The sequence below is a fragment of the Corvus hawaiiensis genome, chromosome 7 (assembly GCF_020740725.1).
Source record: "Corvus hawaiiensis isolate bCorHaw1 chromosome 7, bCorHaw1.pri.cur, whole genome shotgun sequence".
NCBI lineage: Eukaryota > Metazoa > Chordata > Aves > Passeriformes > Corvidae > Corvus > Corvus hawaiiensis.
Window position 1 is genome coordinate 2,665,567 of NC_063219.1, and position 12,156 is coordinate 2,677,722.

Sequence of the window (12,156 nt, forward strand, 5' to 3'; positions counted from 1 at the left end):
GTTAAATCTTTCAGCATTATCTACATACTTAAACTCTGCTGGCAGACATCGGTGAAATTTCAGAGAATATGAAAAACAGGAATATTCAAAATTTGCCCAGACGTGGTTTACTCTTTCCCCTATCAAATGTAATCCCCATTTCTTTTTCCAGAGGGACTTCAGCCCAGGGTTCATATGCTCAATGCTACGAAAGAATCCCAAGCAGCTGTTGTTTTCTGCACCAAGCACTGGAAGGGCTGGGGAAGAGAAAGGGGCTGATTTTGAGTTCAGGGATAAGTTAATACCCCAGCAGAGTTAGATGGTGCAGGAATGAAAGAAACCCAGCTCCCTGCAGCTCACATTTCACTGCTGGGGAGCCCACAGCCCAACAGGCTCTTCTGGTCAGAAGCACCATTAAAACTTATTTCTGTTGATGCAGCCAAATACAACACAGTAAAAGCAATTGCCCAATCCTCCAGGATAAGTATCTGTAATCCAAGCACATGGAGTGCCTGACCATGAGCTGACACAGAGGAGAGCTCTACCTACTCGGAGAAGGAGTCATGTGCTAACCACCATCCTTATGATACTACCAGATGAGGAAACCCAGGGGGATGCTTGATTAAAGGGCTCTGAACAGACAGGGCTGTTAAATTGCTCCCGCATAACTTGTAAATAGTCTGATTTTTTTCCAGTGCTAAGACATAGTACAAAATCTGCCAAAATTAATGTGGCTGCCCCATCCCTGGAAGTGTCCAAGGTCAGGCTGGACAGGGCTTGGAGCAATCTGGGATAGGGGAAGGTGTCCCTGCCCACGGCAGGGGGTGGAACTGAATGGTCTCGAGGGTTCCTTCCAAACCAAACCACTCTATGACACTATGATATCACATGGAAAGTAATTTGGAGGTTACATGGTAAATGTTTTACTACTGAAACAAAGATCTTTCAAGACAGCAGACAAAAATTATTCAGGCTTTGCAGCTTTTGTTACTGAATTATTCACACTCCTGACAAGGCAGGCAGGACATGATGACAAGCTGAAGTTTTCAGATTAAGTTCCTTCTGAGTCTGCCAACACAGGGCTGGAGTCCATGGAAAAGCCCCACTCCCTGACAACACTTCACTTGGCTGTAACCAACCCCCTTTTCTCCAGTTACCTTGTCAAAATGAATGCAGGGCTAACCAAGGCAATCCTTGAAGTCAAGCACCAGCACAGTGCCAGAAAAAAAAAAAAAAACAAATCCAGAAAATTTTGTTTATTGCTGATTTACCACTCCTTCATGCCATGTTCAAGAGGTCAAACTTTGATACTTTCGTTTTTTTAACCCCTTAAAAAGAATTCAGCTCTAAATGTTCACGCTTTATGAGCGCCTTGCACACCCAGCACATTTCCTCTCCTCTAGCACCAGCTCAAACACAATAATAATATAAATATATTTTTTAAGACTACATGAAATTAAATTCAAGTAAACGTTTTTGATAGAGTTTCTCTTTTTAAGGCAAATTTTTCAGCTGCCTTGAGTCATCACTCAACTTTTGACATTTGAGCTTAAAAAACGTTAACAGCAATTACCAAAAATCTTCATATATCACTGTCACTGTTTGAATACAGAATTTTATAGGAGTATGTTTGGAAACACTTCCAGCTGGCTGTGATGGGAAACCATTTGCAAGGTAGGGAAATTATAAGGTAGAATTGGGTTGTGAGCTGTAAAACCTGCCTGCAGAGGCACACGGCAGCACAAAGGAGCAGAGGGGGCACAGAGAGGCTTTGCACAGGACCCTGGCAGGAGGAGGTGTCACACAGCAGAGCCCTACGGAGAGGAGAGAGGAGCCTGCCGGGAGCTGGCAGATGAGTGAACAGCGAGTGATCACCCCATAGAAGGACATTTGGAAAGTGTGTTGCTGATGTGGCAACATGGGATAGGTCACATAAGGAAATACTGTGCCTTAGAAAAGTGTATAAAACCAACTCACTGCTTTGAATAATGGTTCGGATTCCCTGCCGCTCTGGGTCTGAGATTCAATCGCCGAGAGCAAGGGTGAAAAGTCTGACAAAGAGAACTGGGCTGAAAATAATGCCTGAATGAATTAAATGAGCATTATTTCTTAAAAATCCCTCAGGGAAGACACTGAAGAAAGTAGTTTGCCATTAAAAACCCTTGGAATGCATTCCCTGGATCTAATCCAATAAAGAAACACGATATAAACTTGGGTAATAGAGAGCTGGTATTTGATTTTTGACCCATCCACGTGCTTTGGAATACTCTGCAAAAGAAAACCATTTCAAATGTTCTCAATTTCTTCAAGGACTACTACCCATCATAGAAACACAGATTATCCACAATTACCTGGAAAATAAAATGCTTGTTTACAGCTATTTCTGATGCTTTTTACCCAAGTAAGATCTCCTCTGAAATGTACAGTGACAGGATGCAGCATCCACAAACCATGAAATTTTATTTATTATATTTTATATACTCTAAGTGTTTTGTATCAAAATGTCTTTTAGAGAATCTTGGACAATTTTGGCGACTGCTATCTGAACAAGCTGCTTTGCACCCAAATTGGCCAACAATCACTACAGATCAGTGGATAATATTTCTAATTCCCAGAGAGATTTAAGCCTCAAGGAACTAAGCCAAAAATAAACTGAAAACAAAAGCAGAATCTAAGCAGTTTGGAGGTAAGGAAGTGCAAGGAAAAGACCTGATGTCTTCTGAACAGGAAGAATCCCTGCAGGAGCTAAATATTCAAATATGCCTTTGACATAAAAATGATAACAAAGATAGAGCAGGTACAACAGAGAAACAAAGAAGCTACTGTAAGATCACTTAAATTAATTACTTTAAACCAGAAGATCTGAGGAAGAAATAGAGATAATGCATACTTTTTCCCTAAACTTCCAAGCTGAATTTTTTGTTAGTTTGCCTGCTTAGAGGATCCAACACACCTGTGGCACACTGGCATTTATATCATGATTTTCATTCTGACATATCAAAGAGCATTTCAAACAGACTGATCTCCTGAGACAGGAAATTACATTAAGAGAAGAAAAGTAACTTCAACATGATCAATGGCAAGAGATAAAGCAGAATCCAAATCTGAAGGCATTATTTAGTTTCAAATGCTTTTCTTCAGCTACACAGAGGAATGGATTTTGAAGAAAAGCTTAAACCCAAATGTAATTATGCCCTTATTATGTATAAGCACAGAAATAAAAAGCCAAGAGGATAAAAGTACAGCTGGCCAGGACACTATTTTGGAAGAGTCTTTAGAAGGATCAGATCTGAAATGACACAGAGGCAGCGAGCTCTGGGACTCTTTAGCTGTCTAAAGGCACCACAAGTCCAAGGACAAAATCACTCCAAACTTCAGCAGAGATAAAAGATCACAGATATGCCAGCTCCCCGTATTTAACACTCTGGGGAATAACTGGGAAAAGAAAGCACCAGGCTCCCAGATTAGTGTTTGATAAAACCTGAGGTGAGACACAAGGGACAGGAACCCCTTTCTACTTTGAGATGTGCTTCCCACGCCAGACTTTAAATGTCTGGGGGGGGGGGAAAAAAAAAAACCAAACCCAAACCAACAAGGAGGAAATCACTCTTGGTGAAACAAGTTTTACAATCCCAAACTGTTGCTTGTTTCTGGAGGGTCCAGAACTGAGGAGGCTGTGCTGGGCAATGACAGTTTTTGATGCAAAGGGACAATCTAGGGGGAATTCAACTTAGTGTGTTTCCAAAGGGATGCCTGAAGATCTTCTACAGAAAATCCGTGTTTGTTTGTTACTTTCATTACTTACTTGCTGACAACCTTCTCTTTCCATGGCTCACCTGTTCTCAGGAGGTATCTGGCCCAGGCACTGACACTTTGTCACGTCGGGGGTTTCATAGAATTCCACACTGGTTTGGGTTGGAAGCTGTCTTAGGTTGCAGTGTATTGTGTTGAAACCAGGTGGGGCAGTGTTTCCTTTCCTCCTCCCTCTGGACTATCTTTCTGATTAATGGCTCATCAATGCCCTGACTCAGAGATAACTCCCTCCAGACTATCTTCTGTTAATGAGCCCACCAACACCTGGCCTCATGACTCATTACCCCATTGTGAGATGCTCCACCCAGAGGGAGGAACCAAGCATTCAGTCGTGGATATAATCTGATATAACCATAGAAAACCCTTTCCACTGGATTCCTGGGGGACAGGAGCTACAGAGCCACCACTGGACCTTCCGAGGAAGAGCAGCCCCTTCCTACAGGATCACCGCTTCCACAGAACCATGGCACCTGCCCTGCTCACCGGGAGCCGCCAGCGCCCCTGCCGGCTGCGAGCGGAACTGCACCCGAGGGGAAAGGGCCTGACAGCCGAGAAGGCTGGGACTGGGTTTGTGATTGTTTGCTGTTACTGCCACAGTTATTGCTGTTTGTTTGACTGGTTATACACATATAGATAAATAATAGTGAAGAACTGTTATTCCTATTCCTCATACCTTTGCCTGAAAGCCCCTTTATTTCAAAATTACAATAATTCGGAGGGAAAGGGGTTGCATTTTCCATTTCAAGGGAGGCTCCTGCCTTCCTTGACAGACACCTGTCTTTCAAACCAAGACAGAAGCTCATCCCATTCCACCCCCTGCCATGGGCAGGGACACCTTCCACTAGCCCAGGTTGCTCCAAGCTCCATCCAACCTGCCCTTGGGCACTTCCAGGAATGGGGCAGCCACAGCTGCTCTGGGCAATGCTTGAGAAATTAAGACTCTTCTATAAAAATTCTGAACTGTTTGGTGTTTAAGGACTCTAAAAAACTGCCCACAATTATGAAATGTTATAAAAACTCTTCACTGAAACACATCCTCAGCAACTGTTCCTAATTATCGATGGAATTTCTAATGGAATTAGATCAGTGCTCTCTCACTAGTGAAGACAAGGCGACAGTCCTCAAGTAATTTTAGGAGAACATTAATCCCACAAGACTCATTAGAACAATCTCCAAAGACCAAAAGCAATTGCGAGGAGGGACTGAGTTTTTTAAGCCAAGTTTCCTAAAGAACTGAGGCTATGCAGGGCAATCACAATCCTAAGAGGAAACCTTAAGAGGCAGCTTCGGATTCCGTAACACCATGAACTTCATAAATCCATCTCCACAGAAATAATCCTGAAATACAAACCTTATTTTCTCTACCACCCAGAGAAACCTTTAATTAAAACAAAACAAAACAAAAAATTAAAAAAAGAATTGCAGAAGTCAATTCAGAGCCAAACTCCTCCACACAAACCTATGCAAAATAATTCAGCATTAAATGCTGCTTTCCAAGGAGGATGCAAATAAAATCAGGGCTCACTGAATTAAGTAAAAAAAGCTTGTGTTCGAAGTGGATCCTTGGCAACAACACGCTTATTCCCATTAGATTTCTCAGTTCTGGCACTTCAGAGCTGCAGGTAAATATGATAAGCTGGATTTTCACATGGAGGAAGAAAAGCTCCCTGTCAAGTGCAATCCACCATAGTCTTTCACAAGGACACAGCACAAAGCACTGAATGCTGACAGATGGGTTCCTCTAAGATGGAAAGATTGTGCAAGAAAACAACGCAGGGAGATGTTACTCAGCTTCTCCTACTACGGAAACAACTGCAGATCACATGGATGAAAAAGTAAATGACAAAAGTTTGCTTGAATTGCACCAAATACAGGGTAAATAGAAGTAAAATAGGACACAGCATTAGGGTTCTTGACACAGCAGGCCTGGGTGAGGAAGAAATCTAAAGAAAACTTGGAGCACCACTTCTACTTTAAGCCACACGAAGCATGCAATGAATCTTCTGTTGCACGTTGTACACATAGCTTTGAATTGTTTTTTTGGCAGAAGCGAACACCACTAGGAAATGTAAGGGCTTTTAAGGATCCCGGCGAATCGCTATGTCCTGGGGCAGCATCCCAAACCACCCATGACAGATGGACATATGGAAAGTATTTCCTTGATTTCAGCTAACAAATCCCAGACACAGCACCCACAGCACCTCTGCATGAGGAATACACAAGTCCTGAGGCACTAAGCTCACTTGGATTTCTATTGCCAAGTTCTATCCCTGTTGTTTCAGTGTTTAGCCCACCTGGCTGCCACAGAACAAATCAGTAAAGATCTGTGTGTTTGCTGTATAAAAACCAGCAAATCCTACAATTTTTAGCACATCATTTCTACGTGAGTAGTCATTAAAACTTAAACACTTGCTCATTGCGTTAGAATCCATGGAATTTACCTGACTGAAAATTAATGGCTCTGGCCATGCACGTAACTACTGACAGACTAACTTCTCTGCTAAATGCAGAGTGGTCCAAGCTCATTAATTAGCAAGAGCTTCTTTAAATTCAGCAAGAAAACTCACAGCACTAAACTGCTGAGATTATATCAGTGTGAGAAGACTGAGTGTTGGGAAACTCCCTGCTTAGCTTACATAGAAAGACATCAATCATCTTTTTATTCTTATTTATTGAGCTCTACACTGAGAGAGGATGATTTCTTCAGTGACTGTGACTCAACTGCAGAGCAACGTGGGCACCACAGTGTCCAGCATTTGTGAAAACAGATGTTGAAGATTCTGCCCAAATTTGTTGTACAGCCTTCCGAAAAATTACCTGGCAAGGTGTGTGTGGGAGAACTGCAGAATGACTAAAGCTGCATAAACCATCATACTTATTTTAAAAAATAATTTGTAAAAGTGACTTGATGCTCACTGGCTGAAGGAAGCTGCAAAGGAACAAGATCAGTAACTGAGAGCTCCTTCCTGGAGCTAAAGGAGGTCCTGGAGGGCTGGAAGCTGAAGCTGCACTAACACACATCTCAGGTAAGACAGCTTAATAAAGCAATCAATTACAGAACTCGAGCTCTGAATTTTGTATCATTTTACATCCTAGAACAAGGCTGCTTTTCCAGAAGCTACAACGACGTGCTCAGTTATACACCACTGATTTAATGCAAAAAGGAGAGGTGCCTTACAGAGGAAGGGATCATAACTGTCCCTTCCAGCATGATCTAACAGAAACATTCCCAGCACAGCTGTTTCCCAAGAATCAGCAGTAAGGATTTGCTATATCTGATGTGACTTTTTCCAGCATCTGCAAGGCAGGAGTCATTTATGGTAACTGGGAACTGACCAAACCCCAGCCTCAGCTCTCAATAACCACAGGCAAGGCATGGATTAGCTGTTACCCTCTCAGGCAGCCAGGCTCAGCCTGGAATGTCAGCAAAGGAATGGCAGGATTTCAAATCTGAAGGGACATCAGTGAAATCCTGAGTCATCTCCCCTGGGAGAACCACAGGAGGCAGCCCGAGGTCCAGTGGTTTGGCTGTCACACACCACACACTCCCACGATTCCCCTGCAGGATCTGCTGGACACAGATGCTTGTGTACAGAACTATTTCTGTACGGACGCATTTGCACATCTGTTCATATAGATATTGTACATGCAAGCATATATTACATATACACTGTTTGCATAATTGTATTACACATGGAAACAAATCTCAGAGGAAAGAAAACTAATTGGCATTCCCATACTTAATCCTATTGGGCATTGCAAGTATTTCCTAAGAGCCAGGATGGGACCACAGCAGTCTGACTCCACAACAAAGTGTTTATATAAAATATGACATCTCTGCCAGGGGGAAGCAAAAAAAACAACTCAGGCTGCAACTGCAGCTTTTTCTCTCTCTTGCATTATTCATTCTCTCCACAAAGGCATCATTGGGTTTTTTTGATGTCATCACAAAACACGCTACAGAAAATCCAGCCCTACCTGGTGCTGTCGCTATCAATGAAACACCTACACTAAATTCAGATATGCTCAAAAATAAAAAAAATTAAAGTGGCATAATATGAATTTTACAGATGCTTTTGAGACTGCTAAGAGTTTAATAAATAAAAATGTTTGTTCCAAAAAAATTGTAATTTAGAAGACTGTCAAAAAAATCCACTCAACTTCCTTTTCACTTCTTCAAACAACTTCCATGCAATTAGTGTAGCAGTACCTATTTTTGAGTGCTCACCTCTGGTTTTGAGGGAGGTGTGTTTTTTAAATCAGGTTACATTTTCCTTTCTGTGGATTCCTAAGATTTCCAATTTCTCAATGAGGCTGAGAGGTGCAGGATAACAATTTTAACCACCTGAGGCCAGGAATGGGGAAGAATGGGATGGGCTTTAAGGTCCCTTCCAACCCAAACCATTCTGTGATTCCATGATACAACAAAATCACAAAACCTCCTCTCTTCCAGGGGAGGTTTCTAGACAATGTTTTCCAGCTTAGCCTTATGTTCTCATCTCAGCCCTGCAAACACTGATGAATACCAGAATAGCTACAAAATCTCATTAATCAAAAAATAGCTAGAAAGATAACTTGCCATCCTGGTACTTCCTCTTGAAAAAATGAGATAAATTAGGTACACTGCCTGACTGTATTTTCAATGAACTCTTCAAATCAACACTCGCTTACCTGGAAGCTTTCTTCAATCTTAAAGGTTAACTTCAACAAAAGTGTCGGAAGAGTTTAATTAGAACAAGAGATCTTGAACATACGGAGTGTGAGTTCCATGTGCTTGAGGAATAAATCTGTGTAGTGTAACACAATGGAATTTTGGAGATGGATACAAAGGAGAAATTGGCACTTTTGTTCACAGGTGAGCAGTACATCTCATATATGCTGACCAGGCCACTAATCCAGACCATGTTCTGCTTTGCCCAGTCCATAATACACACATGAAAATTAGGATCAGTAAAAAGAAAAGAGAAATTCCCATTCCTGTTCTTGAAACTTGCCCAGATTTCTCCTGGCTTCATAAATACATGCAACATGGAAGAGGTCTGAATAAAAAAGCTGCCTTTGGACAGAGAAAGAGGGGATCTTTTCACAGGTCTTCTAAGGTAAAGGTCACTCATATCACCATGCCAAACCAACTCACCACCAGCTTGCTGCACAGAACACGCACAGCTTCAGGGGAAATCTCAGACACAAGAAGGAGAAGATAATCTATTTTGGGGCTGTGACCACATTATGGTCCACAATCCCAGCATATGGTGACTAACACCACTGTGTGGAGTTTGCTTTCCCACAGAAAGCACTTTTTGTTTGAATAACTGGGTGCTGATACAATGAGTCACTTGACTGCCTCAAGCAGCAGCTCCACCACTCTAAAAGGACTGTCTGGGAACTGCTGAGTACAGAATGTGTATTTGTTTAGGAACAACGTGCCTTAAATAAACCACTGACTCACCTTGTCACGCAAATGATGCTCTGCAGCCTCAATATTCAAAGGATCGTCAAAATTCAAAAGATCCTAGAAAAGAGACAGAGAGAACATTGCAGGGCTCCCACTCACTGCATCACAAGGAGCCCAAAGCCCTCATGAACAAGATGATGGAACAAAGCAAACAGGGCAGCAAGAGTAGTGCTTAATCACTACCTTGGTGGTGTCCCTGCCAAAGGTAAATGCAAATGAGTTTGAAAATTGGAAACCAAATCACAGGACAATTAAATGACAACTGCACCAAGGCACTTGAACCCTTCTGGTATGGGCCACATAGGGCCCCAAGCCACTTCTCCCTGTAAGCAAATGCATTTCCATTGGAAAACAGTTTTAAGCTAAATTTTGGAGGAACATTCAAACTTTCAAGAGGCACAATTCCTGCTGATTTTTGTTTGAGGGCAAAGTAAACCTTTAAAAAATACTTCTGCAAACACTGTGCTGATAAAGTATTAGTTTCCCTAATGCCACATCCATAGAAAAGCAATTTAATTCTCTCTGTGAAGAAGCTATGTAACCTGGAGCCTGACAGGGAAGTTTTAGTGCTCTGGGAAAAACAGTGCCTGGAGGAAAAGGAGTGCAAAGACCTCGAGAACTACAGACATGTGGGGTCAGGGAGCAGAAATAGTCACAACAAACCTCACGTCTCTCAGTTTAATCTCAAATATTAATTTTGGAAGGAGAAAGGGTCTAGGGTTAAAAACAATGGAGAAGAGGAATCATCACTAGAAATAACACTGAATCACAAGGCCCCCATTCTGCCTGCAGCCCCGATCTAAGGTCAGCCTGTGTTAAGAGTAAAATACCACTGTACCACAATGTGAAAGGCTCCTGGCAGTCCCCGACTCATCCTCAAGCAGCAAACTCCATGTTTCACTCAAAACAGGACACCAGCCCACCTCATTTTCATTCACTTCCTTCAATAAAACCCCTCATGGGTCTGCCAGACCAGCATGATCCCAGTGCCAACTTTTCAAAGCCGAATTATTTTCAAGAAGCCGGGTGTGAGGGAAATCCAGGAGGGAAGCACAGCTCTTACCAGCCATGACAAATCCCCGTGGCCTCCTATGCATGACCACCCCTCTCTGCAGCTCTTTGCCCAATATTTTCATGTGCAGCTCTGCCCCTGAAAGCCCCCAGAGGATTTTGCTTCCTTCCAGTTACTTGGTATACACAGGGAGACTGACTGTGAAATGCAATTGACTTTTGTTGGAAAGGCAAATGCTCTCCAAACTTTTACATCAATTTACCAAAGAAGCTGTTGAAAAGACAAATCAAGCCTTTGGATGCCAGGAAATACAAGCCTCCTTCTACCCTGGAGTGGCAGGGGTGGCTCTCTCCAGAGAGAATGACAAATGTGGCCACCAAGTTAGTGCTGCTCTTTGCTTTCTCCTGACCCTTCTACCCAGCAGCAATGGCTGTGGAAAGGAATCCCTAAAAAAGGTAACCTTTGTAAAGACTTTGCCTCTCTCCACCTCTAGGGCAAAAGCAGCTGTTGCATCCTGCCTGCCTCTTGCAGCTTCCTGCCCTCTCCTCCATTTTCAAGGTGCTCCTGCAATGACAGGTTCCTTGCTCCCATCAACCTTAAAAAACGGGGAGGAAATGCGATCCCTGAATAAAATCGCTTAAGTTCTGTGACAAATCAGGTTTTATGCAAACTCTGTGGGTAGATACCAAGGCCCCTGAATAGGAATGTGAGTGTTCAAAACAGGAATGAGACTGCAGGGCAGTCATCAATTCCTAAATAGCATTCTTTTAAAGACTAACACCAGCACAATTCCTTCTCAGAGCAGTATGAATTTTTATTTCCTGCAAATCAGCAGGAGTTTCATACTGTGTGGAAGATCCCAAATAACCTGTTATCAAAACATCCCCTAATATTTCTAACCAAAGTAAAATCCATGTATAAGAAGCTGTCATTTTAGACTGTCTGGATGAGTTCTACAAACAGAAGCACAAACTGATTTCAGACTCGTCTGACACCCACTGAAGCCAAAGGAAAATAAAGACCTAAACTTTTAGAGGCAACACACAGGGTTGGCATAAGGTGATGCTGAAACTAAACCAGGCAGGCAAAAGGAAAGTGGACATGCAAAATATTCTTTTACTTACAGTAAATAAAGAGTTTAACCCCCAGACAATATCCTGCAAAGGAAAAACACAGTTAGTTAGACATGCATTTCAGGAGTTTTGAACATGTTCACAAACTTTATTTTTCTATTAATCCATGAAATAACTGGAAAAAAAAGAGTGATGTTTTACTAATTTAAATCAAAATGTTGAAAAAGCTTTCCCATTTTATGGCCACTAGGTCAGCAAAACCCAAATACTGCATATTCAAATAGAAGATCAGATCTTCCTGTGTGTACAGGAGCCTTATTGCTGTTGCTCCTCCATTCAAGGACAGCAGTGATACCACAGGATGCTCCACCAACTGAAAACTGCACTGCTTAGGATAAAGGGTGGGTATAAAACTTAATTTAGCAATCTATTCTTAAAATTAAAAAGGGGTCAAACAAATACTTGAAACTGTCAAAATATCAGAGAAAAGAGAGTAAGGAGCAGTAGGAGTACAGAGAAATACTATTCTTACAAAAGCATATGTCTCAAGTCATTCCACGGCTGAAATGCACCTCTTACAATAAAGACAAAGCCTCAAAGTAAAAAACTTCCTATGCACAGCAAAGGACTTCAATAAATGAGTATATTTGAGCTTGCTTCCTGTTCTGGGCCCTGTGCTGAAAGTGTGGACCACAGAAATCCATATCCCTTAAGGACACTGTCCAATTATGCCCTAATGAACAAGACACGATGTCAGCATTATGCAGCCAACAGCCTCTGACGATCCAATTTCCCTTTGATCTTGCACAAAGAACCCACTCAGT

The 12,156-nt window shown here is 42.1% G+C and overlaps 1 protein-coding gene across 2 annotated transcripts in view; it reads right to left on the reverse strand.

Annotated features, from left to right (window-relative positions):
* The window catches only part of UBE2F (ubiquitin conjugating enzyme E2 F (putative)), a 54,556-nt gene that overhangs the window by 10,214 nt on the left and 32,186 nt on the right, over positions 1-12,156 (reverse strand). The window contains exons 8-9 of one of the 2 annotated variants that reach the window (XM_048308853.1): positions 11,384-11,416; positions 9,242-9,304 (exon numbers count right to left, since the gene is read on the reverse strand). The exons of the other annotated variant lie outside the window; for it this stretch is intronic. Coding sequence (XP_048164810.1) covers positions 9,242-9,304; positions 11,384-11,416 — 96 coding nt within the window. The remainder of the gene's footprint in view (positions 1-9,241; positions 9,305-11,383; positions 11,417-12,156) is intronic. 2 annotated transcript variants of the gene reach the window in all.